Source organism: Danio rerio, chromosome 2 (assembly GCF_049306965.1).
Source record: "Danio rerio strain Tuebingen ecotype United States chromosome 2, GRCz12tu, whole genome shotgun sequence".
Classification (NCBI taxonomy): domain Eukaryota; kingdom Metazoa; phylum Chordata; class Actinopteri; order Cypriniformes; family Danionidae; genus Danio; species Danio rerio.
Window position 1 is genome coordinate 17,492,518 of NC_133177.1, and position 27,428 is coordinate 17,519,945.

Consider the following 27,428-nt stretch of genomic DNA (forward strand, 5'->3'; position numbering starts at 1 on the left):
GAAATATACATATATACAAAAATACATATGTACCAAAAAGACAATAAATCATTTTATTTGTTAACGTTTGTTGACGTAAAACCGATTTTAAACCAAACGTTGGATAATTTATTAATCGTTTTTTTATATTAATGATTGTTTTATTTATTTGTCTTTTTCATGTATGTAGCCTATTTTTATTCGTCTTAATGAAGTTAAATATTTTATTGTTTATTAAATAAACGTGTAAACTGATTTTTTATTTGTTTGTTTACGATATCTTTTTTTTATTTTTTGCTTTTCCACGGACTCCCTAGCACTCCCTCGCGGCCCCCTGTGGGGTCCCCGGGTCCCAGTGTGAAACCACCGATCTCCTTCATTGTACTCAGCTCTAGACCCAGCGCAGCACATGTAATTTTGACGAGGAAAACAAGCGGCTTGTATGGCTTGTTGAGCCCTCTCTACCAGCCAATAGGAAGTTTGCTTTGAGGTCATGTGAGTAAATTTTGAGTCAGTCAGTCCCCGCAGTTAGTTTTTCTCTCTCCAGCTGTGATGTGAACAGCGATCTGTGTGCGAGCGTCTTTTAGAGATCATTTGATGGATTTACAAAGGATTTACCTTCATGATTCTTCAGTATGACGATCGTCACGAGCCATTCAAGTAAGTACTGCTCGTTTGAGATGCTAAAAACACAAACTGCTGAAGATTTATAAATTTGAAACGGCTATAGCTAGCAGCGCTAAAGTTCATGGGGGCTATGAAGAGGAGATACAATTACAGCATTGAGTGAAATTGTGTATCATTAAATTCGGTTTGTCAAGTCAAACTTGTTTTTTTTAAATGTCAAAAAATGCAATACTTCAATAAGTTACTTAACGTGACTGTTTCAATCGTGGTAACATGCTCTGTTAAAGAGCCAAACTTGTCAACCCAAATCCTGATCGTTTAATTCTGACAAGTCATAGCCGACCAAATTTTACCCTATGTTCCTTTTTGAATGTCCATTTCCTCTCATCACTGACTACAACCGAGATGGATTGTTATGAGTGACAGGTGTCAAGCTCCTATTGAATGATAAAGATCGTTGCATTACTCGCATTCTGCAGCTGCAGACGTGCTTCAGCTGAAGACAAAGGCAGTCACGTAACCACATTACACATCCAAACACTACATGGCTACAAAATTACATGTCAAAGCATGAGGCATCAGTAGATAATGGGTCAGGCTGTCTGAGGGCATGAGTTCTTGTTACTGGTGGATCATCATGATAATGCTGCAGAGCTTGAATGTTGTAAGCACTTTTCTTGGGCAAACTGGTTTTTAAATTGTAGTTCTTGTTTGTTTCGTAAACCAACTATTGATTTTTTTTTATGCACTGGTCATGGGGATTGAGGTAAAGTTGGTTTTATATTCGCACATTCAGACTTCTTAATAATATAATGTCAGAAACGTTTTCTTTGCAAATTCTAAATAGGGAATCATATTAGCAGTCAATGACTATCAAAATACATTGTTTACCGTCAATTAAATTGTTTTCAAGTCAATATTACATGATTTTAGACTGAATATTCAAAAGTATCATGGTAAACAATATAGGGAGCGTGTCACAAGTTGTCACTGAATGAATATGCGAATATAAAACCAACTTTACCTCAATGTCATGTGGCAGGAGGTTTCCAGAGCTGAATATTTTATAAGTATATATAAGCTGATGTTTTGTCTGAAATTAATTGAAAAGCACCCTTAACCCATTTTTAAAATCTAGATTGAGCAACTTTAGAGATGTTCAGAAAACCAGTCTGATGTTTAGAGTAACAGTTAAGCAATTTTTTTTCTTTTTTTCTTTTTAAAACATAAAACCTTTAGTTACCTCTCCAGAATCATTATTTATAGAATACATTTGTGATTAGGTATGTAGGATGTCAAAAAAAGAGCAAATCTGGACTGAAATATGGCTGAAAATTGTTTTAAAATACTTGTAATATATAAAAACATGTAAAGAATTTTATTAAATGCAAAGTACCATTTTTAAAGGGATAATTCACCTAAAAATGTATATTTACCCACTGTTTACTTGCTCTCAAGTGGTTAAACCTTCACAAGTTTCTTTCCTCCGTTGAACACAAGTGAAGATATATTGAAGAATGCTAAAAATCTGTAAACATTGACCTCCATAGCAGAAACAACAAATATTATGAAGGTCAAGGGTGACAGGTTTTCAGCTTTATTCAAAATATCTTCTTTTGTGTTTTACAGAAGAAAGAAACTTAAACAGGTTTGGAACAAGTACAGGGTGAGTGAATGATGACAGAATTTTCAGTTTTGGGTGAACTACCCCTTTAAGTCAATCCATCATCATAGTTAATAAATAGGCAGTTACGCTGTATTTTAAAGGGTGTGTGCAGCTAAAAATGATCATTTGCTGTTAATTCACTCGCAGGACATTCAAAATGTGGAAACTTTTTACTAACCTTTAGTAGAATTCTAACTTTTAGAATGTCAAAAGTGAAATGTGGTAAATAATGTTCAGTTTTTTGCACAGCCTAATGATTTTACTTCATTATACCTCAAATTATAATCAGAATAGGTACAGGTATTTTTTTGTTTTGCTTATACAGTGTTCAGCATCATTTAGTACACCCCATTTTGAAAATGAATATTTTTTTTTAAATCTATTTCTCAGTGAATATAGGCAATGCATTTTGGTGCATTTAAACAAAACAGATTAATTAAACAGATACATTTATTAAAATAATATTTTAATCACTAAACTTATTTAGAAACTAAAAGATAATACAATTAGATTCAAGCAAAATATTTCTAATCAAAATTACAACTTACAAAAATACAACTAAATTTTCCATGTTTTATGCTTTTTTAGGTTTTTCCTCTTTTTGAAATTTGTATTTAAAATTTTTCTATAAAATATAAATTTGGGTGTACTAGTTTTTGGACCATTATTATAAGTTATTTTGTTAGATAAGCTCCAGATTTGGCTTCATTTAATGGATATGCACAAACATAATATTGTATAGCTTCTTATTAAAAATATGAACTGAAAAGACAGATTTGTGAGGGGTGTACTTATATATGCTGAGCACTGTACATATAAAAACTAAAATCAAAGCTAATTTCATCAAAATCTCAAAAATCACATTTCAATGAATAAAAAAAAAAATCAAGAATATTATTGTGAATTATTACACATGTATTATGGGCCTATTATTGCTGAATTTTAGTAACCATTACTCCAGTCATGCTATCCAATATGCTAACTTGGTGCTCAGTTCATTGTTATTATTATTCATATTATCAATGTTAAAAACAGTTGTGTAGTTTATGTGTCATTTATTGTTTTAGAAACAAAAGTAGTTATTATGAATCTATTCACTGTCACTTTAGATCAATTTAATTTGTCTTTACGGAATTAAAGTATTAATATCTTTATACTGTTATACTAGGGCTGCACAATATATAGTTTCTGCATCAGTATGGCAATGTGATCATATCTGAAGATATAATGTTGAGTCTAAACTCTAATTTATCAGTTGCATGTGTTTTTGATGCCTGTGATTGTATAATGATTTTAAAAGCGTTCAGGTATAAGAAATTGTACCATTTTAAAGGGCACCTATGGTGAAAAATCTACTTTTCAAGCTGTTTGGACAGACATATGGATAAAGTGTATACTATAGACCGTCATATTAGGGTGAAATAAACACACCCAGTCCTTTTTTTTCAGTTAAACAACATAAAAACGGTGGACCAATTGGAGCGGTTTTCAGACCGACCGCAACTTGACATAGGAGTGCGGCCCCTCCGCCCACCAAATTGATTGACAGCTTAGTCACATGTATAATTATACTTACAAGACCAGACGTGTATAAAGCAACCGAGAATAAAAGGTCTGTTCGGTTCGCTAGAATCATCAATAATCGTCAAATGTGATCAAGAGTGTGTTTTACAAGTTTAAAATGTTTTACAACAGTGCACGTGTGTAATGAATTACAGCGATTTACTTAAGATTCACTTCATTAGCACAGCTGCGTGTCAAAAGAATTATAAAAGAAGACGCTTCAATCCCGGTTTGTGGACGTTAAATCAGGTTTATTTTGTACATTAACATAACAGATATCCATACAGCAGTGGAGATTAAGCTGTATCCTGTCACATTTGCGTGCAAAAAGAATGCAAAGCTAAATGCACTCTGTCTGTGTGTCTGTGTGTGTGTGTGTGTGTGTGTGTGTGTGTGTGTCATTCTGTATCTGTATCTGTGTGTGTGTGTGTATTTGTATGTGTATGTGTGTGTTTGTGCGCTTGAACTTTGTACATTGACATTGTGTGTGACTCATCGATGCATCTCCACAACAAATACTCATTGGTAAAGTTCTTACTGTAGAATTTCTCACAAACGCTACGTGAGATCTTCTTCCTTTAAGTTTGTCTGTTGTCTGACGCAGCCGAGGGAGGAGATTAAGGCACGCAGAAAGGCACATAGAAACTGTTGGCAGGGAGGACTAGCCTTAAAAGCGCAGTACGACAAAACAGCCCCCTGGTGGAAAAATGTTAAAAGTAGAATCTTGTAAAAGGTATAATGAAAAATCTGATGGGTGTTTTGAGCTGAAACTTTATATACACATTCTAGAGATGCAAAACACTTATATTAAATCTGAAAAAAGGTGTAACCTAGGTGCCCTTTAACGATGATTAATTTGATTGAATTATTTTTACTATTCAGTTACTGTATTTGAATATTGTTTGACTCGACACTTTATTTTAAGTATATCTTTTTCTTGATTGTATTCATAGATTATTATGTGTGAAAATGCTCATAACCCACGCAAATAAAGAAATACACTGCATATAGAACAGACCACAACGAAAATGTGTCAGGGTTCCCCTAAGAAGTTTACTGACTGTTTATTAGATTTTATGGAGATGCAAATAGCAAACATCAAATCATCAATCTCTGACTAAACATGTGCATAAAAAATTCACACAACACATGCAAATAGAGAAACGCAATGCAAATAACACAGACAACAACAAAATTGTGTCGAGGGGACCCCAAAGTTTTTAGAGATTGTTTATTAGATTTTTTGGAGATGTACAGTATTCCCACTGTAGAATCATCCCAATAATATAAATTCTTTCCAAATAGAGATATTAAGTCATCTGGTAAAATTGTATTCATATCGCATTATTCATTCATTCATTCATTCATTTTCTTTTCGGCTTAGTCCCTTTATTAATCTAGGGGTAGATTATTGTGCTACCCTCTGCACTCCTGAGTCGCCCATCATATCACACTATACTGTATATCGCAAAATAAAAAAATCGCAATGTTAGATTTTTCTAATATCGTGCAGCCCTGTCATTTAGGGCCAATGCCAATTCTACCCCTTAGCCCTTCCCCTTACCCCTCGTTTTGCGCGTGCACCCCAAGGGATGGGGGTGACCATTTTTTTTAGCTTGAAGGCGTATGGCAACAGGGAAGGGGTGAATAACCCAACGAACAAAGATTTTTCAGGACCACACTTGAAACCAAGGGGTAAGAAAATTTCCCAGAATACACATGCCACAATGGCAGTATTGCTGAACCCGGAAGTAAGGAGATCCACAAATTAGTATTTTTTTGTCATTATTAAAATTTTTTACGACAAACAAACATAAAAAAATAAAAAAAAAACGCTAAAAAACCCTGCTTAATTTCACAATCTATAATCCCTATTAATAACTCCTGTACAGCAGTCCCACAACATTCTGACACTCGAATCCCCTGTCAGTAATGTCTAGTGGCTGTCAATGGGCTTTTTACAGTGTCTGCTATTATAATGTTAATGTTGTTTTTGGTGTGTTTACATTGAGGAATATGGCCACTGTGTAAATACACAGTACAGTTATGATCTTATTGCTACATTGGATCGTTATGATAACATAATATATGCCTTCAGTGATTTCCTGTAGATATATACCAAAAAAATAACACAACTGGAGTAACTACAGCAGTCGCCATTGTCTGATCTCACATGAAGCAGGAGATCGCAAGGACATATGATGACGTGTGCAGGTGGTGTAGTGCTGTCCCAATTCTTAGGGGTAAATTTTGAAGACCTTCCCCATCACCCTCGGTTGTAAGGGCCAAGGGTAAGGGAAAGAAATAGGGTTACAAAAATAGAATTTGGATTGGTCCTTAATCTTATATTAAATCCTACTGTTTAGGACCCTCGACTCTGGCTGTATGTTTTTATTGCTGTTTGATTGATCATCACCTTTTTTTTCGTCCCCCACAGTGCCCTCAGCTCTCCACTGGCAGGAGAGTTTTCGGATCTGCGGCTGAAGCGACTTCGTAACGGCAGAAGCTGCTGCTGGAATGTTCCGTCAGGGCAGCAACAGTGGGAATAAACGCATGACAAGCGGTGCTCGTCTCTCCCAGCCCATCATCCCTTTGTCCCTGCCTACCGCATCCTCCAAAACGCTAGAAATGGGCCGCAGCTCTAAGACAAACCCCCTCAACGCTATGGGCCTGGACCACAATATCGCCACCTCGGGAGGGGATCCCGAATACATCATGCAACTGGTCAATGATGTGCGCAAGTTTTCTGATGTGCTGCTGAGCCTTAAAGAGGCTTTTCATTCCAAAGGTGAGCTTCTATATTCCTTTTTTACATTCTTTCTATAGCACTTGGAGCTTGGGCTGATGTAATCGTGTGAACTTTTAAAACGCAAATTTTAAACCGCAAAAGTTGCGAACACACTGTGGTCATGTGACATGTGGGAATAAAGCAGTCTACATTGGAATTATCTTGTTAGGTATTTCTGTATTTCATGGCATCGTTGGAATACTATGTGTTATAATATAATGATGTTGTGAAGTTTATCAGTTCTATGAATATGCAAAGTAACGAAAGTTTGCTTTTTACTTGTATTTTCTTTTTGAATAATGGAAGTTAATGGCATCATCTAGCGTCAGTACAGAGTAGCGGTGCCCAAACTTGGTCCTAGAGGGCCAGTGTCCTGCAGAGTTTAGCTACAACTTTCTATAACACACCAGCTTGAAACGGAAGTTATAAGTATACCTAGAAAAAGCTTCAATAAGTGGCTCAGTTGTGTCTACATGGGGCTGTAACTAAACTTAGCATGACACTGGCCCTCCAGGACCGAGTTTGGGCATTCCTGGTATTGTGAATTTTTAAGATGTTCGGCCATCCGTAGGTTTAATTTGTGTGGTCAAGCTCATTTTGGTGAGAGAGCATTCTGATTGGCAGCTCAGCTATGGTTCAGGTTGTAAATTGCAGCTTGTGGACAAAATAATGTAAAAGACAAGACCAAGAAAGCGACAAGTCAAGTCAAGACTGAACAAAGAGAGACTTGTTCACAAACAAATAATTTCAAATGACATAAATTATCAGATTATTTGACATATTTGCATGAGAACCATTTCAATGCTGCCATATTGAAGTGTTTTCCAAACTGAAGTGCTCAAAAATGGCCATGTTATAGGGCCTAGCTGAATGAAGAATTTTGAAGAGTACAACTGTTGCACGGTTCTGGTCCCCATGATGCTTTGTAACTTGTTGGTTCCAACGAGTTCGCGCAGCTCTTGGTCCCACCCACACTGGTTACAGCTACCAAGTTGACCAATCACAGAGCTTGGGCTATGCGTCATTGCGAGATGTAGTTACAGTTTTTGAAAGGTGCACGTCAGTGTCAACTGCGTTCATGCCCTAATGCCTCTGAAGCTTTGAAGGGTAAATCCTTCAGAAACAAACAGTTTGTATGTATGCAGTGCTAGTTCTAGTTTCCCTTTTAGGAATCACAATGCAGAATACTGCCATCTGCAGGTATGGAAAAGTATATCCTCTCACACAAGAAAAGATTGCAGGTTCTAGTTTCAGTCAGCTGTCATCTGTTTGGCGTGTTCAAGTGCAACTTTTTGACACAGATAGGAGCAGACAGAGCCAATTCAAGGTGACAACAAAGTTGGCTTATGTCACTGCTAGTTCTTTGATGTCTGTCCAAGGCTTCAATGTGACTTGGTGAACTGCTAAACATGTTAATTTGAGTAACTAAACCAGGAATTCTAATTCTAAAGTTTAATACTAATACTTTAATTGAATGCTTATTTTACTGACCTTTTTAGTTTCACAGCACACTAGTAGAGATTTTATAGACAGGAAAGTGTTGGGAGCAGAGATAGAGGAAGGATCAGCAAAATACTGGGAATCGAACTCTGTTCGCCGTGAGCTCCTCTGTGCTATGTGTGCTAACCACTAGGCTATTGCCGCTGACTACACAACACACGTAATGTGTTTCTTGTACTATATCTTGATTTAACTGCCTGTCTTTGTTGAATAAGAGTTAAACAGCGTATTAAATCATAATTAGGTTGTTATCTACATCTTTAGGCCTAAGTGAAACTATGGTTGATCTTGTGGTATTGCAATTTATGCTGTGTCAGGTATTTTTAAATATGCATGTGGGTCAGCTGTGTGTGTTTCAGCCTATTCTGATGATGTAGAAGGTTTCTAAGCTATGTCAGTCTTCCTCATTCCCATCACTGGAGGAGTGCCATGCGTGTCAGGATGCCACGGGTAACTCCTGCCATCCTGCTGAGAGCGTATTTTTTCTGCTGCACAAGGCATCTCTAAAATCAGCCTTCTTGTAGAACACCCCCACCCTCCAGTTTCTCAAATACATGATACACAGAGTCGGTTGATGGTTTTTCCTATTTGCTTTTTCAATGTACTGAATGGGAAACTGTGTGTTCCCATTCTGCTTTATTGGAAACAGCTAGAGGATGATGTTCCTGTTAGATTCTTCCCTTTACAGAAACTGTTGCTGTGATGAAAGAATGCAAAGATCTTATTATATTGTCATCCACAGTAAATACAGCATTTATGGTAGAGCTGTGGAGTATAGATAGTTGACTGGCCAATTATGGTTTGTGGTGTATAGACTTTTAAATACTTTCCCATCTAAGAATAGCCAAACTGTCCCACCCCCAGCGGGGAACTACAATGTTTTTTTTTTTGTTTTGTTTTTTTCATTGGACCACATAAAATAGTGGTCACCGGCAAAACAAGTGTAGATATTTTTTTGATTAAAGGAAGTATGTTTAAATGCTCATTTTTTATATATAATTAGCAAAATTTCTTTATAAATATCATGTAAAGGCTTTGATCCAGTTTGTGTTTTATTATTTTTTTTATTAAATCTAAAGTTTGGGTTTAATAATGTGTTTTGATTAGGCATAGGAGGATAACCGTTTTCATCATGGTTTGGAAAGTCAAGGTTTTAAAACTATACTTTTTTTGCAACTAGGTTTTTTTTGGGCAACAGTATCTCTAGCAGAAAAGGACCCGCCACATAAAAAGCTACTGTTTCAAAACATTTTAAATATTTCTTAAAATAAAATAGATTGTGTTAAACAGAGAAAAAGTTGTTGTTTTTTTACCTAGATATTTAAAAATAACATATTTTAGAGTAGTAATCACAATACCATGATACTATAAAATTGTGAAAATATTTTTATCATACCAGCACAATCTGATACCGGCCCATGCCTATAGTTTGGATGCATTCCTTTTGATCAAGTGTGCCAAAAAATATGTTTACATAGTTATGTTAAGATTAAAATAAAGACTGATCTTTAGAATATCCTATTCATCATTAAATCCTTGACGGAAAAAAACTGTTATAAAACTCTTTTGTTAATATTGATAATAATAATAGGGTTAATAGGGTTAGGGTAACAATATATAGTTTTAGCATGGTCATTGCAATGTGTTCAGCCGCAATAGTTACATTGTATGATATGCAATGTTGAGTTGGGATTATTGACCTAATTCTACTCTGCGGAAGTGCGATTGTTTTTGCGATTGTTTTAGAACTTCCGATTCAGTTGCCTATGGGAGAAATGACTAGGAATAATAAATCGCAGAAAACAATCAAACTGCTCGATCTACAAACAAGTGTTTGCATGACTATACATAAAATGTAGAATAATATAATTAGAAAATATCAGTTTGCAACATCAAGTAGCATAACGAGTTGTTTTTAACCTCTAAAATTAATGAAGGTGAATGAGACCAGAAGTCTCGAGCCAAAAAGATTCAAATGGCTGTGCCGCTTGTACGAGGAGAATAAGGTAAGTAGTTGATCAACCATTGAGAATGCATGAGATTTGTTGAGTCATTGCAAAATATAACCATAACAAAGTGAAATTTTATCGTTGGCAATCGCTTTTGAGGCATTTTAAGAGAGTGTAAAGCATTCAGGCTCATAACGTGCAACATTTGTAACTTTAACGAAGATTATTTTTACTGAATTATTAATTCAATGAAGACTATACAGTGTTATTTCACATTTATTTATTTTATTTCCGTACCTGAATACTGTTTGACATTCTGGAAAACCATAAGCACTGTTTGTTTTACTTTTTTTTTTTTTTGCAATTAGTTTATTATTTTTTATACATAATTCACAATACATGTGAACTTGTATTTTTATTGCAATATATCTAGCAAAAAAAAAAAAAACAACAAACAAAAGAAACAACTTGTGAACGGCCCTTACTTAATAGCCTCAGCCATACTTAATCCAGTGTGTGTGTGTATCAGCCTCAGTTTACAAGCTTGGAACTTTAAACTAGCGCACAGTTGGCATAAATTTTAGTTGCAGGTTGCAGTTTGGTGCAGAAATGCAGTGTTGAGAAGCCTTTTAATTAATTAACCGTGACAAATTAAAGCGTGGTTAGTAGTGAAATCGGTTAATCGTTGCATACCCAGTCATCATTAAGTAGATATATTAAATTACATGTTAAACTATTCTGAAATGGAAGGCAATCATTTTAAACAGTGAAATTGTTTCTTGATTTGAATTTTTTTTACTGTACATCCTTAATGCTGAGCACACAAATGGTGTTCCAAGCACAAAATAAATAAAGTGATTGGTATCTCAACTCTGCCAACCATTTACAAGTTAGTCAGGCATTAGTTGGCCTCAGTATCGTGTGCATATACTCAGAAAAGAAAAAGCAATGCACAGATTCTATTGAATCCATGTTGGCATATTCTTTAAGTAACTTTAGTAGAAAAGTGCAAACATTAAACACAGAAACCAGCTGTAGCTGGATTGTAAGTGTGTTTCTTGTAAACATCCTGCAGTTCCCTCAAGAAATGACTTTACATTTAAATTGCTTTCATGAAACACTTTTCTACGTATTGCCAAAGCATTACAGGAAACAGGCATGCAGACTCAAAAAAAAACTACCCTAGCTTATAACTTCAATCCTTTATTTGTCAAATGCAGCAGCTGACGACTACAAAAGCACAAATACCAACAAAACAATAGGAATAAATAATCGTAATAATCCGGATTTAGATCGTGTGCATATTTGCTGAACATAAGCAGCTGTTTCTGTGTCTCAGCTGTTCAGTAAGCGCAGCATTTCCTATTAAAACGGATTCTAGTTGCTTTTGTTTTAGATGTTAAACTGGCTGGTTAAGTATTGCTGCTGAGTGAAATTCTCCACACCGTTCTCTGTCAAGCGTCCTGAATGACACTTCTCTCAAGCACACGCTTTTGACCTCCCCACTCTCCACTGCCTTATTCCGTCCGAGCGGAGGAGATGCTCACTGACCCACTAAATGTCTGGATTCATCCTGTCTGCACAGAGATTGATCATCACAGCTCTCCTCACTTTCCCTGCTTTTGTTTTACGCTAGTGAGGATCCACACTACTACACCCGTACTGCTTATTTGCTCAGTTCGTCAGATGGAATGTCTCCTTGAGACTTTTGTTGAAACAAGATAGTTAATTAAAGCTAAAAAACGAGTGGGTTGTGAAGTGTTTAGCAGAAAAGTGCAGTGTTTTCAGTTGGCTCATCACTTTGATCGGTGTGACCAAACGCTTCTGGTCGGTGATTCCTCCTCCTTCGCCGTGAAGCCCCCTCCTCCTGCATACCCCGCATTCCTTCAGAACAAATGTTCACTTGTTGCTATGGAGCCTCCGACTGACTGTTGTTAGGTGTTCGACACGTGAAAAAAGGACTCTTCCTTGCTAATTATTAGACATGATTTTAAAGCTACCTTTTCATATTGTGGTTATTTGACTTTCTGACAGTTTGAGGAAGTTGCGCAAAGTTGTCATAGTCAAATTTCTTTATTTATTGCAGGTCCCTTTTTTATTATTATCTTTCCTTGTAAAACTATTATGCCATCGATCCTGTTGAGAATGTCAGAAATGTCTCTTCAACTTCTGTTGTTTCTGTTGTCACATCAGGGAGTCATTCCCAGCGTGATTTTTCTTCGAATCCAGCATTGAGGTGTTTTTAAAGTAATTTTGTACTCCCGTGACAGCTGGACATGCAGCAGGGTGGGGTGTTTTTACTGGAATGGATAAATATCAAATAATTCCCTCTGTGATTTTTAGCAAAGCACATCTAGAGCGTGTGGAAGTGTATTGTGGCCTGTTTACGCTCATCATGTGGGCAGCTGAAGGAATGTGCTGTGGAAAAAGAGTTCCACTTAAGTGCTCTGCTTTTGAAAAGTGTTTTGATAACAGCCAGGAAGTCTTTCACTTTTGTCATGCACCGGGTTTGTGGACCCATTTACCATAGTTCAGATAGAAACACTCTTTATTTGATTCAAACATATTTATTCAAGGTGCACTGGCCTTCCTGACCTTTCAAGCTACTTGTTGAAAATGTAATATATTACTAGTCACAGGTAGTTGTTCCTTATTATAACTGTTTCCTACAGTTATAATTAATAGTGAAGTGCTTGAATAACACAAAGATGTGAATTCAAATTATAATTTTTCCCCCTAAATATATTTAATATTTAAATAAAACAAATAAAAAAAAATAATTAACATAAAGCAAGCAAAACAAAACAAATGAAACAATTTAAATAAACAAAATAAAATAAAACAAAACAAATAAGAAATAAATAAAATAAAATAAAACAAATCAAATCAAAACAAATAAACAAAATTAAATAAAACAAAACAAATAAATGAAATAGACAAAGTAAAATAAAACAAATATAAATAAAATAAGACAAAACAGAGCAAAATAAAATTAAAGAAAAAATTAAATACAACAAATGTATAAAAGTATAAGCAAAAATAAATACTTAAAATATTGAAACATCAGGAATCCAGCAAATAGTTAAAAGGTGAAATAAATATATAAATAAATTATAGAAATTTAAATAATAAAATGAATAATAACAATGTTCAATACATATTTATTTTTGCAATTCACAGCTCTACAGTGTGTGCTGGTTAAACAAATGGTTAAACAAATTTGTTAATTTTTGCTAAAATGTAAACAATATGATAATACATCAACAAGGGTTTTAAAAGTTCAAGCATCAAAAACTGCTTCATGGTCTACTTGGTCAAGAAAGTGTTGAAAAGGGGTCCATATTTTATAAAAATCTTTTAATTTTCCTTAACTGTTTATGTCAGCTTCTCCAGAGCAAAACTGCTAGTCATTTCAGTAATCCACAGGATCGCCTTTGGGGTTTTTTCCAATTTAAATCAGTAACACGCTTCACTTAGAGTTAACTAAAATCTAATAATTTGAGTTTGCTTGTGTTCAGATCCACATATACCATGTGTTTACAGGCTATATAAGAAATAAACATTTGGGAACCAAATGTATATTTTCTTAGATTTTCTTTTCTAATTAATTTACCAACCCTTATAAGGATCCCTATCCAAAATGTTCACACACATCTTTTTAGAGTTTACAGTATTTTTATTTAATTTCACTTTATAACATTCAAACCTAAAAATATTCTGCCTTTCCTTTTTAGCTTTTCTAATCATTTCAACTTTTATTAATTAAACTGACTTAAATATTATAGCCTAAAATTAGTTTTAATTAGTTCAAATCTTACTGACTTAAATTGTTTTAGTTGTAATATGTTTTAAGCTTTAATTAATCTAACTGGCTAAAAATATTAAGTCAAAAATTGTATAATTTAAAAAATGTAGTTGAATCCTGATTAACTTATTTAAAAAAGTAAAATGTAAATTTAAAATATTTGTTGCCTTGAATTTTTGTCATTACATTTTTTATAGTGTTAAAACTTGTTAAAATAAGTTAAATATAATTTTTTTGTCATATAATATTTACAGTGTAGGTGTATAAAACTTTAATTTAAATCTAAAATAATAATTTTATTAATCAAAAAAATGTAATCAAAGTAATTTAAATCTAAAATTATTAGTATTAAATAAGTAGTAATCTAATATATATATTATATATTTAAACCCTTTTATTATTTTAATTTGTATAGATTTTTGATAATTGCTAGCAGCTTTACAACATGTAGTCCATGGATAAAAAGCTTTGATTTTTATAAGACTTTCTCAGCCTTAAAGTGTGGGAACTTTAACAGATTGGAGTCCACATAACAATCTAGTTTAAAATTAGCGCAGGTCTCTTTCTTTTCTTAGGCATGGTTAAAAAATAGTCTTCCAACAGAGTTATTTTCCTCTAGTCGTAAAGCTCTTATTATGGCTCACAAAGATTGGACACGTACACACTGTGTTTTGGGAGGGACGACCACATTTAAACGTAGCAGGACTGTCGCTGGTGCACAAAATGGGTCTCTCTAGACTGTAATGTTTGGGTATTCCCGGGACCACAGGCCTGGTTGGTGAATCTATGGTGAGGAGTCAACTACATGATTTAGTCTAGACTTGTTTTTAACCTCTGTTTCTGCTGCGAGTGTCACAAAAAGAGTGTTGCAACTGCATTGAGAATGAATTGTTCTGTAAAGACGCATGACTCACCATGCATTCACGTTTGTTCATTTAACAGACATTTGTATCCAAAGCGGCTTACAAATGAGAATTTAAGAAGCATTTAAAAACATCAGAGAGGAGTTTAAGTATAGTCAAGTTTAAGTTAAGTAAAAACAACTTTATGGAAAGCATATGTAAAGGACATAGTGTATCCTACAAGTGATTTGTTAAGCCCACTTACCTGTGTGGAGCACACTCAGCATTGCGCAATATTTTCCAATAAATATGGTGTGCTTGTAGGAAGGTGTCTGCCGCCTACGGAGAGGAAAAGTGTGCATCACCTACAGGTGGTTTGTCAAACCCACTAACCTGCGGGAAGCACACAAGGAATTACACAGTTTTTTAAGAAACATGGAGTGTTGATATAAGAAAATATATAATAAGGAGAGAGAGCGTATAATGACAAAATGTTCAGTTTTAGGTGAGTTTTTTTTTCCAAGTATGGCTGTGTGATTCATTGAAATCGTAACGAAATCGTGATTTTGAACTTGCGAGATTTCTAAATTGCCTTACAGCACCATTTTCCCACAGTATGCTATTTGAACCAATTATAACGCAGCGTGCCTAAACAGAGCCCGAGAACAGGAGACTGCATAAACAGGGATGATGAGTTCAGACTTGGTGCCCCAAAAAAAGTCAACTTCTGTAGTGTGGATAAAGGAAGGGGAAGGCATCACAGAACCAGGTAATTTGTAAGGCATGTCAGTCACATAATGTGTCAAAAGACGTGTGGAAAGCGCAAGGTGTGTTGCTTCCTTCAGCATTTTTTTTTACTTAGTTTTTATTGTTTTTTTTTTAGAAACATATAACCAGTGAGAACAAAACAAGTAAATAAAATAAAAAAAAACCATATATACATAAATATACATATGTATACATACTTATATTGGCAAATACATCCATATCACACACGTATATCCACATAAAAATATTAAATTAATAATGAATGTAGCGGAAACCATGGTATACGTGTTCATTCATATATGGAGAGGACATAGAGCTTTCATTTTATTCATTGAAGTCTTTTACAAAAGATCGAAACAAGTCTTAAATTAGGTTTCAAAAACTCAGATGCTCTTGTTTTAAAGTTCAGCAGCTAGTCAGGTGGTGGATTATATTTCGTTTTCATCATTCTCAAAAGTTTGTCAGTCACCTGCAGCCTGATAGAAGTAAAACAAGCGAGAGGATCGAGCATGAAAAAAAAGAGTGTTTTCTCATAGCCGTGTCTGGTCGACAGATTGTTTTCGTGAATGTACCAGCCCACTGGAGGTCAGCTGTAGAGGCCCCTCTGGCATATTGTAGTGATGTTAATCTGGGGATATGAACAAAACCTTCCAAATTGAAAAAGTGGAGAGAGAAAAAAAAGGAAAAAGACAGCCACCCTCCTGTAACGAGGTTTCTTCACAGAGTGTTGCGGGTGGCACCATTGCAGAAACCCCTGTGGTAGGCGATATAATGGCTCGCTGCGCTTGTGAAGTGGAGTAGAGAGATTTGTTGGGCTGTAACTTTCCCACTGAAGGTGAGGGATGTTTTTGTGTGGGCTCGTGGTTGGGTAGCATTTCCTGGGGTGTGGATTTACAGCCGCAGTTCAGCAGATTGGTCATGGGGATGTGCCAGTTGGCCCATGAAATCCGAGCAAGTACAGGGCCATCATTAGTGCTGAATTGAGAGGACGCATGTTTTTGGGTGCTGGATGAATTATGTAAATGAACTGAATATGAAGACAAAAAGTTTGATTTGCTGGCTTAGAGTGATACTTTCGGTTCTTTCAGTTTCCCTAAAGTGCTAATGGGACAGTCTAGTCTTTGCTAATTTCCTGCACTTCAAAGAATGCTTGTAATGTTCCCGTAAAAGAGAAGTGGAACGGTGTGAGGAAGGCTGACAAGCACAAAGACAAACCCAGTGCTGGTTTCTCAAGGATGAATCACAACAGTACGTCTCTAAGCTCGTCTGCCGCTTTGGGCAAAACACAAGGAAGGCAGGTCGAGACGTGCCTATTGATTACCTGTTGTTAGTAACAGAGGAAATGCCAGCAGTCATGCGTAAAACCTTTGAAGTGTGTGATGACATTGTGTCAAGCAGCTACTTTTCAAGGGAACATTTGGAACGTATTCTAGGACCAAATAATGCACAACCTTTTTTTTTTTCTCAGGACAAGTGTGACGTCTTTTATCTTTAGAAGCCTTTAGATACAGCTGATGTAATTCACTTGTAGTGTCTTAATTAATTAAATAAATAATTAAATAGATTTCACTTGGATTATTTAATATGCACTGCAGAGTTGCAGACATGTTAACATGTTAGAATTGTTTTAAGTAGTTACTTGTAAAAGCTCAATATCATGGTCATAATGACACAAAGAAACAAAAATGTACTTAAATTTCACTGTGCTTTCAGCGAGACATTAAGCAAAGTGAGATGAGTCCTGTGACGTCCAATTCAAGTGTCATAAATCTGATGGCCCTTCAGGCCAGTAATTTAATAACATTCTGTTGCATATTGTCCCTGTGAGCTAAGAGCCTGTTGTTCCAGGTTTGTCACAAGAAATGTTTTTTTTTATTGTTTTCCAATATATTGTCACAGAAATTACTGCGATTAGTGATATTATTTTAATTTTAAGATCTCGTATCCCACTTATTATTTAATGATTGAACAAGAACACAGTAATGCAAATAGGCATGAACCCTACCAAGAGTCAAAACCTTTTCATTCTTAAGACTTATTTATACTTCTTCGTCAAGCACACACATATGCTCTGGCGCAGTCTGGTCCCGGTTGCATAACCCTTACCGAGACCGACGCTGACACGCACCTCTCAAAAAAAGTAACTATATGTCGCAACAACCTGTAGTGCAAGCTCTGTGATTGGTCGGCTTGGGTAGCTGTGATGAGTGTGGGTGGTGCTGAGAGCCGCAAGCCCGATTGTGAAGTGAGTGTTTGTTAGTGTCGAGTCCTGTGAAGTAGCTCCAGTGAGTGAGTTTGAGCTACTTGTACATGAAGGTAGCGTTCAGAAAAAACAAACACCTGCGAAGAAACTTGACACAGAGGAACATATAAACCTACTGCCAGCTAGCGTTTCGAAAGTGTCATTGCAGAGCAACACAAATAGCATGCAAAAGTATAAATACATGGCTATACGCTAGGCAGTTGCCGTGGGTCACGCCGATAACTCAACAAAGAAGTATCAACCAGCCTTTAAGGTTATTTTGATTTTGATATTTTAAAAAACTTAAATGTCCTAATACAAACTTTGGCACCTGTGTTCTAGAATGTAAGCATTTTTGTTAAATGTTTTCAATGTTATTTGTGAATGTGTAACAGCGTCATTAAAAAGGGCTGCAGCTTTGTTTATTAAGACAGAATCATCCAAATTGTCAGTAGTTTTCAGGAAAATTTACCTTTTTTTCACCTGTTGTTTCAAGAGTTACCTGAACTCACTGACTACTTTATTAAAGAGTAGATGAGCTGGTGCAGTCAACTAAAAGGTTGGTGACATTACTGTAAGTTTCAATTAAATGTAAACGTGATCTGCAATATATTATGCATCACCCATATTTATTTAGGTCCTCATGTTCACCATGTATTGGCGTTCAGTAGGGGTGCGAGAAAAAATGAATGCACCGCGACTCTCTAGTGATTTTAAATTGACTTTCAAAAGTTCACAATTAATTCTGTATTAAAATTAAATTAATTTGTGATGGGGCAGGCCTGCGTAGCCTCGAGATGGAAACAGAAAAATATTTAACCTTGACAGGCACATGTTAGTATGCTCCCGAATTAGCTTAATTTGTACACGAATGGACAAACGTTAAAATATTAAAGACACAGCATGGTGCTGCACTACTTATCCGCTGTTTAAATTCCATCTCAAATCGAAACCTTGAGTCATCATCTAAAAAAAATGTAGTTCAAGAATTTTTAAAATCGAATAATGACTCAGAATTGGTATTCGATCAGATCGGGAATCCCTAAAGATTCCCAATAATTGGATTGGTTATTGAGACAAGCTTATGTTGTTCAGAACATCTGTCAAAATATCTCGCAGAGGCCTGTAAGCAACAAGATCAGTCTCTAATGTTCACGAGAAAACTGTGTTGACTTTCTTGTGGATGAGATGCAGACAAGAAAATCAGGGTCATTAGTGTCCTTCGTTCTCACACAGCAGTGCAAGTCTTGTTGTCAGTTCGGTGAGATTATGTTAAACTGTTCTGATCAGAGACAGAGGGGCGGGTGAAGAGCACAAGTGAAACATGAAGAGACTGAGCGTGAAGCGTGGCTGGGCCGGCATGCAAGCTCAGCGTGGGAGGGACAGCGACTCGCTGCAGGAGCTCTCCGACTGAAATAGACCCTGGACGGAGGGCCATCGATGGGGGGCTCGTCCGGAACAATGCGTGTGTGCCTCTCTGGCGGTATCCCCACCGAAACAAAGCCCCTCAGTTCCCCCTGAGCAGTTTTCATGCATACTTTTAAAAATCCCATTGTTTTGACAGCACTGAAGTGTTTGGGGGCCCTGAATGATGCATTATTCATAACAGAGTAAGAGCGGGATTGGAGAGCATGGGTTGCTACGCTGGCATGAAGACGTCCCAGGACCCCAATCAGCTCTGACACATGACATAGTCCCCTGTGAGCTGGGCCCCTATTGGGTGGACACAACATTCCATCAGTCTTTTGGGGGTGTGGATCGCCCCTTGTCACTCAAATCAGCCTGTCCAGTATGTCAGGCCACACTATTAAAATTAAACCAGCACTTCCGTTGTGTGTCTCAGATGAAACCGCACCATAATCATTAAAAAAAATGTTCTGCTCACAAGCAGTTATAATTAGAGAAGGCTTTTACTTCTGTGACTTGCTGCTTGGGACTTGACCCTTCACCAGTAATTAGGAGGGCAGAGAGGGGAAGACCTACAACCAGGGTGGGGGCTTCTGATGGAGGGTTTCTGCTTGAGGGACACTTCAAAGTCAGAGAGGACACTCTTGAATATCCCTGGGGCTACAGTCTCCTCTTACCGCATTGGAATCTGCTAATCCTGACAGTTTGAAGGAGCGCACCTGGTTACCAATGTGAAAAAGGAAGGTCATTGTGATTTTTTTAATGGTCTTACTTCTTCATTATAAGATTTGGCTTTCAATAAAGTCTTCTCTTGGATTGTTTTACTACACTGGGAACTTATTGGGGGTTTTGCCCACTTCCACCTGCAAGTTTTTGTCCTGCCCCCACCTATGGACCTAAGATCTGCAAGTTCTTTGTTGCTGAAAAGACCAATAGCGCAATTTTTTTTCCCAGGTATCTTTTTACGTCATCCTCACTTAGCTTTTTTTGTTTGACACACTTTGGTCCTATGTACACCAGGTGTTATGATGTGTTTAGGTTGATCGAATCAAAAGCAGACTTGAGAGGCACATTCCCCTTTACACCTGTTGTTTAGTCTGTCTCTTTTGTCCACTTTTTACCACTTTTTTGGCTTGTTAAATGTTTTATAGGTGGGTTTTTATAGTATTTGGATCTAATAATGAGTTTGTAATAAGCCTGCACAATTTACATATGAACACAAAAGCAGGTGGCATAATGTAATACTGAAACTGCAGCTTTCATTTCTTTTCTAATAGTTGCAAAACCATACTAATAACTGTGGGTTTCATAATTATTTTTTTTTTTTTTGTATATCTTCACCTTCAAACCAAACTATTTCAGATAGCAACGTTTAATTCATGATTTGCTAGTGTTATTTAGAAACACATGATATAGCATTTTAGAGTTGGGTGTAGTGGTGTGAACCTACTCTGGCCTCATGGTTTGGTTTGATTCAATTGTCATAAAATCGATTCGGGTTCAATTCGATATTACAATGTATTGACAATGTACTGTATCCTCAAATTGTTTAGTTGCAGAAAGAAAATTTGCTACTTGAATGTATCAAACATGAATCGAGTGATATTGACATGTTTAGCATTGCGTCTTACAAGGGGTAGAGATTTATTTACAGTTTGTAGGGGATCTTGGGTCCAATTGTAACTTTAATGTAAGTGGAAGAATGTCCCAGCAAACTCACAAGCAGGAAATGCGCCCAGATGTAGGGCTGTTTCTCAATATGCGTTCTTCAGCGATCTTGCATTCTTGTGTTGTCATGTAATGTCATCATCGACTGCCAAGTTCAATTCCAAAACTCAAAACCGCAAGAACGGAGGACGTGTGAAAGTTTTTGAATGTGTTCTTGATATCAAGGATTCATCAATGCAAGCTTGAACAAAAAATTTGCTCGAAGTCCCAAAAGTCATTGCGGCTGATTCTGAATAAAGGAGGTGGGAAGCACAGTGAAGGTCATGTGACCATCTAGAAAGAACGCAGCAACTCATTTTTAACAGGACACGTTCTGTGTTCTTGCACTCTCCCGAGTTTGTTCTTCCGAGGTAATCTGGCAAGAACCATCTCCACAAGAGCGCAAGTCCATTCTCTGCGTTCTTGCAATTGGTTTTTAAAATAGTTGAGACATGTTTACTACTCTCGCATGCGTCTCACCTCTCTCACCATACCATGCTATTCAAGTATGTGTCTCACATCCCTCACCATAGTATGCTACCACAACAAATGAAAACCTTCAGACATTATAACAGGTTATGGTCTATTACTAAACCAAGTCCTGACACTTCATCGAACCAATTGATTTTGTCATTCTTAGTAAGGCCAGTAAGCAGAGAGGGTTTAGGTACTAACTAAATGATTTTTAAGTAGATAAAATAGCAAAATCCCCCCAAAAAATGTGTTTCAGAACCCATCTGTATTTACCATTAACCACTTAACATTAATTAAATATACAAAAAATGGACATGAATATCAAATTTAAAGACAAATTGTATTGCGTTCCCAACGCAGCACTCTGTCCCATCATTTACTCATTTTTTATGTTTGTTTACAGACACTTCATTCTGACACTTTATTTCTAAAGAGTTTCAGAAATGTTCCCACAAAATTAATGCTGCAAAATTCTTCACTTTCCACTTGGTCCTAACTTTGACTTAAACATAAATAAAAGTGACTGATTTGAGTCTTAAAGCCGTGGGATGGATGGTCATTGCATGGTAATAAATATGCATGGCACATTCGTGGAATTGACTTGGAGAAACAGAAGATGATAGAGATTAACAGCCGTTTAACAACAATCCATTACTTAGCATTTTGGATCTACTCTGAAGATCTCAACTTTGTTTTCCTGATCTCGATGTTCATGTATGATTTCCATGTGTTAAATACAGAATGATAAACTGAAGATGCTGACCTCTCAGAACAGTTGAGCTTCTTATTTTTTTCTTCCCCTTTTTTACTCGCACATACCTTCCACATTGTAACTGTGCACTCATAAAAATCCTGTCTCATCTCTGTGGCATGATGTACATCTGCACAGAGATGATGAAAAACAGATGCTCCTGCTATCAAAACTCCAACATTCAGCTAGATATGAAGTCTTCCGCTGCACACAGCCGAACGACCGTCCACTACATACTGACGCAAACAACGAGGACTGTGGTGTTCATTTGATGGATTCATGGTGTAAACAAACATTTTTAACATCAATGCCTGTTCGTTCAGTCTAAACATTTAAAGCTTTTGTAATAATATTATGAATCTTGATTATGTTTCAAATTAATATTTTTTTGGTGTTTGCTTGGATGCCAAACAGTTATACATATTTCAACTTTTTTTCAAATAATAGTCTGCGAAAGTTCTTTGTCATTTAAGTATAGAAAACATGGTGGTCTTTTAAAGTAAACATCAAATTTAAAATATTTAATCAAAAGATGACCTTTACTTTGGCTGCAAGTGATTCTAATGTTTAATCATTTGTTATCATGCTATTTGTTAAAAGATAAACAGCTTTTTTAGGCAGTGCTACAGCCAACATTTAATCTGCCTCCATTTTGGTATGAAAAGCCCACTTTTTTCAAACAATTACACTGGATAAAAGCAGTTCTCACCCTGCATTTGTTCTCACCCTGCAAATGTCTGATTCACATATACACTTCCTGATAAAAGTCTTGTCGTTGATCCCAGTTAAGAGCAACAAATAATAACTTGGCGTCTAATTGATCATTTGGAAAAATGACAGAAGGTAGATTTTTTCTGATGAATCATCTGTTTAACTGCATCCCAATCATCACAAATACTGCAGAAGACCTATAAGAGTATGCATGAACCCAAGGTTCTCACAGAAATCAGCCATTACATTCAGTATGCGGACATGTGAGAGATCTGCAGAGTGGATGGCAACATCAACAGCCTGAGGTATCAAGACGTTTGTGCTGCTCATTGCATTACAAACCACAGTAAAGGGCAAATTCTTCAGCAGGATAGTGCTCCTTCTCATACTTCAGCCTCACATCAAAGTTCCTGAAAGCAAAGGAGGTCAATGTGCTCCAGAATTGGCCAGCATGGTCACCAGTCATGAACATTATTGAGTGTGTCTCGGGTAAGCTAAAGGAGGAGGCATTGAAGATGAATCCAAAGAATCTCTAGAAGTCCTGCAAGAACACTTTCTTTGTCATTCCAGATGACTTTATTAATAAGTTATTTGAGTCATTGCAGAGATATATGGATGCAGTCCTCCAAGCTCATGGGAGTCATACACAATATTAATCCTTTTTCAACTGCACCATGATTTTATATTCTATACTTTATATTATTTCTGTTAAGTGACAAGACTTTTGTCTAAGCAAAGTCAGACCTTACCGTCATAATTAAAAACCAAGTCATGATCATATTTTATTTTGGGGAAAAAAACGTAATCTAGAGGCCTTTCATATAAGACACTTCTGATATCGAATAATCAACTAGAACTTAAGTTATTATTAGTTGTTCTGCAATGACAAGGCTTTTGTGAGATTAATGTTTAAAGGGGATTTACATTTAGCTTTAGGGTTGTGTACGCACTTCTGCTTGTTTTAGAAATATGGAAGTTAGTAGCAACAGAGGAAGACACATTTGATTGCTACTTCCCAAAAACATTTAGTTAGCTTCACCACTGGACTCTGCATTCACAACAGACTCCTATTCAAAAGTGTGAAGATTTCATTTATTACATCAAAACTACAGTAAACCATTAATTTTGTAAAATATTTGAAATGTAGGTTATGGTTTTAATACAATTAAAATGTAAGTCACTATTATGATAGTAACACTGAGTTTTGTAGTAGATTGTTTTGGGTTATCAAAATATTTTGTCTTTTTATGAATGTTAAAAAGTGGCTAATATTTTGACTGATACCACTCTGTGATGAATAGAGAGTTTGACACATAGAGTTAAAGGTAAAATTATTAGCTTTTCTTTTTATTCTTTTTCAAATATTTAAAATATAAAAAAGTGCTCTTTAATGGAAGACAGTTTTCCATCATGTTTTAAGCATAATATCTAATTTTGAATAACTAAATTTTGTAATATTTGCCCTGATGAAAGAACCTAATGTTTTACTTTTTTTTTTTTTTTAATAATTCTGTGTATTGGATTTTCACTACAATACAGACATTACAAAACATCTTCAAAAGATACACACACAGCAACAACAACATCAAAAATATTAACAACATAGCACAATGTAGAGAGAAAACAAAACAAAACAAAAATAAAAAGCTCGCATTACATATAAAAGAGCACTACCCCACATTAAACAGATCAGGAAAAAAGGATAATAACATTGCTAGTTTTTCAGATAACAATAGTTACAATATTCCTTAGGGCATAATAGGGCAAAGACCAGGTTCCAATTAGTCCAAATATGAAGTCCAAACTTTGAAAACATGTTCTGTTTTTTTGTGTAAAACATGGGTAAGATGTTCCAGTGGAATCAACTCAAAAATGATCTTGTGCCAACCTTTAAGTGATGGAGATTATCACTAACCCAATTAAATAAAATATTTTTTTTCTGGCAGCAAAGGTCAATATATTATACAATTTCTTATTAGCAGATGAAAAAATGTGTCCATTAGATATACCCAAAATCAATAAAACTGGGTCAAAATACAATGGCATGATCTTTTCCATTTCCCCCAGCACCAAGGACCAATGTTTTACTTTTAATTTTATTTATTGTGCCAGATACTAGTAGAGTTTAAAGTGCAATTGAAAGACTAAACTAGGTTAATTCAACTTAATTCATCTTTTATTTCTATAGCACGTTTACAATGTAAATTTGTCAAAGCAGATTAATATAGACGTTCTAGTAAACTGAAACGGTGTCTGGCCAGTTTTCAGAGTTGAAGTTTAGTTTAGTTCAATTCAGCGTGGTTTAAATTTCACTGCTGAAAGTCCAAACACTAAAGAGCAAATCCATCCAAACCATGCAAGGCAGTGGCGACAGTGGTGAGAAACGAACTTCACCAATGGACGGAAGTAAAAGAAAAAAACCATGAGAAAAACCGGGCTGGGTACGACCATTTCTTCTCTTGCCAAACTTCTTGTGCAGAGCTGTAAGATCACTGTAAAAATTGCTGTAAAATTTACAGTATTACAGCACAACTGCAATTGTTAACTGTGCATGTAAATACTGCCAGTAATACTGTACAAATTGACAGTAATACTGTAACATTTTCAAGTGCACTGTAAATTAATAATAGTAATTGTGCTGTAAAACCACAGCACTATTGTAATTGTTGATTTACAGTGCACTTGTTGTAAATTCCACAGTATTTCTGGCAACCAAAATTGCCAGTAATACTGTGAATTTTACAGCATTTTTTTTTTTTACGGTGTAGGCAAGATTGGTTAATTAGACAAGTCATTGGACAACAGTGCTTTGTTTTAATTAAAAAAATGAAAACAAACAAAAAAAATAAAATAAAAGATTTTAGTTGAACGAATTTTTAAGTTTAAATAAAATAAATGACACTTTCTCCAAAAGAAAAATATAATAGCAAAAAATAACCTTGCTCTGTTAAACATCAAAAATAATTAATTTTATAGGACAGCTAATAATTTTGTCTTCAACTGAATGTGAATTCAGAATGGCTTTGGTGTCACTCTTGATTTCTTCGCATCTCAAAGTAATAGAAGTATCTGTTTTCTTCACCAAAGCAATCTTGACCTAAACTTTTCTGATATTTCAAACAAAAGGAGAGAAGCAAGTTGAATCTCTCCGAACTCATTTATCGTGATTGCAATAACACTGGGACGGTAATAAAAATAAAATCTGTTATTACACGTCTAGATCGGTCTGCAGAGCTGTTGTCATGTCTGTCTCACACTTGTTTTCTTATCTTAACATCCACCGTCTCTCGAATACACGGAACATCATCTGCATCTCAGCCACACCACTGCACTTAATCTCTTAGTCTCTTAGCTTGTACTGTCACATGCCTCCAAACGAAACGAAAACAAAAGAATCGTTAAGATGTTCCGATGACTTTTTTATCATGTGCAATTCGGGGAAGTTTACAGGGGTGTATTTAAACTGACTTCACAACAGATTTTACTTTTGCTGTTTCTCCCTTATGGTTTTAAAGTTGTGCATCCCCCCTAAAATATGAGGAAGTTGAGCTGATGAGATTGTGGTCTCTGACTGTGTGTTTTTTCATCCACAGAAAGTCAAGAGTGCTCGCAGCACGTGGTGAATGAGCGTCTTGGGGAGTTGGTCCACGTGTTGAAGGCCGTCATTGGCAAACACCAGGCACTGAACTCATCCGAAATCCTTGGTGCCGCGGGGACTGTTATTGCTAAAGTCAAAGGTGAGCATTCATCCTCTCTTTTAAGAAAATTTCTTGCATTGCTCTTGCATTTACAGTTTTCAGTCACATTGCTAGAACAAAGTTTGTTAACACTGTACTTAAAGGGGCGTTGACACGTCATGAATATAAATGAGACAACTGTCATTTGCTCAGTTATGTTATTTTAAGGTGACATTGTTTTAGATGTCTTCATGGCAGCTTGAAGTAATACAACAATCTGTCTTTGTCCTGACATTATCAAGACAACATAACGTGTGATATATCTGTCATAAACATGATTGTCATGAGGCCATTAAAACTGTGTTGTGCATTTTATGTTTTTATTTATGTCATTAAAGTCTTTCTTGACCTCAACTACAGTTTTCAGGGTTCCTGTGGGTTATGAAAGTTCTGGAATATCGTGAAATTTTAAGTTTAATTCCAGACATTGGAAGTCAGGAAATGTTATATATTTATTTCCAAGTTATGGAATGTCAAGGATTTTTTATCAGTTTTATTAATTAAAATGTAATGTTTTTTACAGTATTTTTTTGTCATGTTGTTTTTTCGTCATATCGTTTTCCGTGTTTTGACTATTGTTATGATTTGTCTCTGCCTTTTTTTATTGCCATCTTTTCTTTTATTGCTTGTCAACTGTCAGTCGATTATATTGAAACAATATGATGAAAAATGACAGTTTATACAATCAAGCAGCTCAAAAGAGATTTGACTCTTTTAATGATAAATTCAGTTTAATCTACTATAAATGTGATCAGAAAAATATCGGCAGCACAATTATAATGGTCTCATTACAATAATGTTTATGAGAGATTTATAAAAAGATATGTTGTAATGTCAAGTTGTCATTACAAAGAAAAAGACTGATTGTAATGGTATGCATTTCGATTTATTTAAAGGACAACCCCTTCAGCT

General features: G+C 35.7%; 1 protein-coding gene across 4 annotated transcripts in view; it reads left to right on the forward strand.

The window, feature by feature from the left end:
- The first annotated feature begins 524 nt into the window (after positions 1-524).
- The window catches only part of arhgap29b (Rho GTPase activating protein 29b), a 69,750-nt gene continuing 42,846 nt past the window's right edge, over positions 525-27,428 (forward strand). For 3 of the 4 annotated variants that reach the window (XM_005163312.6, XM_005163314.6, XM_073913406.1), the window contains exons 1-3: positions 525-639; positions 6,273-6,623; positions 26,373-26,516. In XM_005163312.6, the coding sequence (XP_005163369.1) occupies positions 6,353-6,623; positions 26,373-26,516 (415 nt within the window). In that variant the 5' untranslated portion in view covers positions 525-639; positions 6,273-6,352. The remainder of the gene's footprint in view (positions 640-6,272; positions 6,624-26,372; positions 26,517-27,428) is intronic. The other variant, NM_200111.2, reaches the window with a different exon arrangement.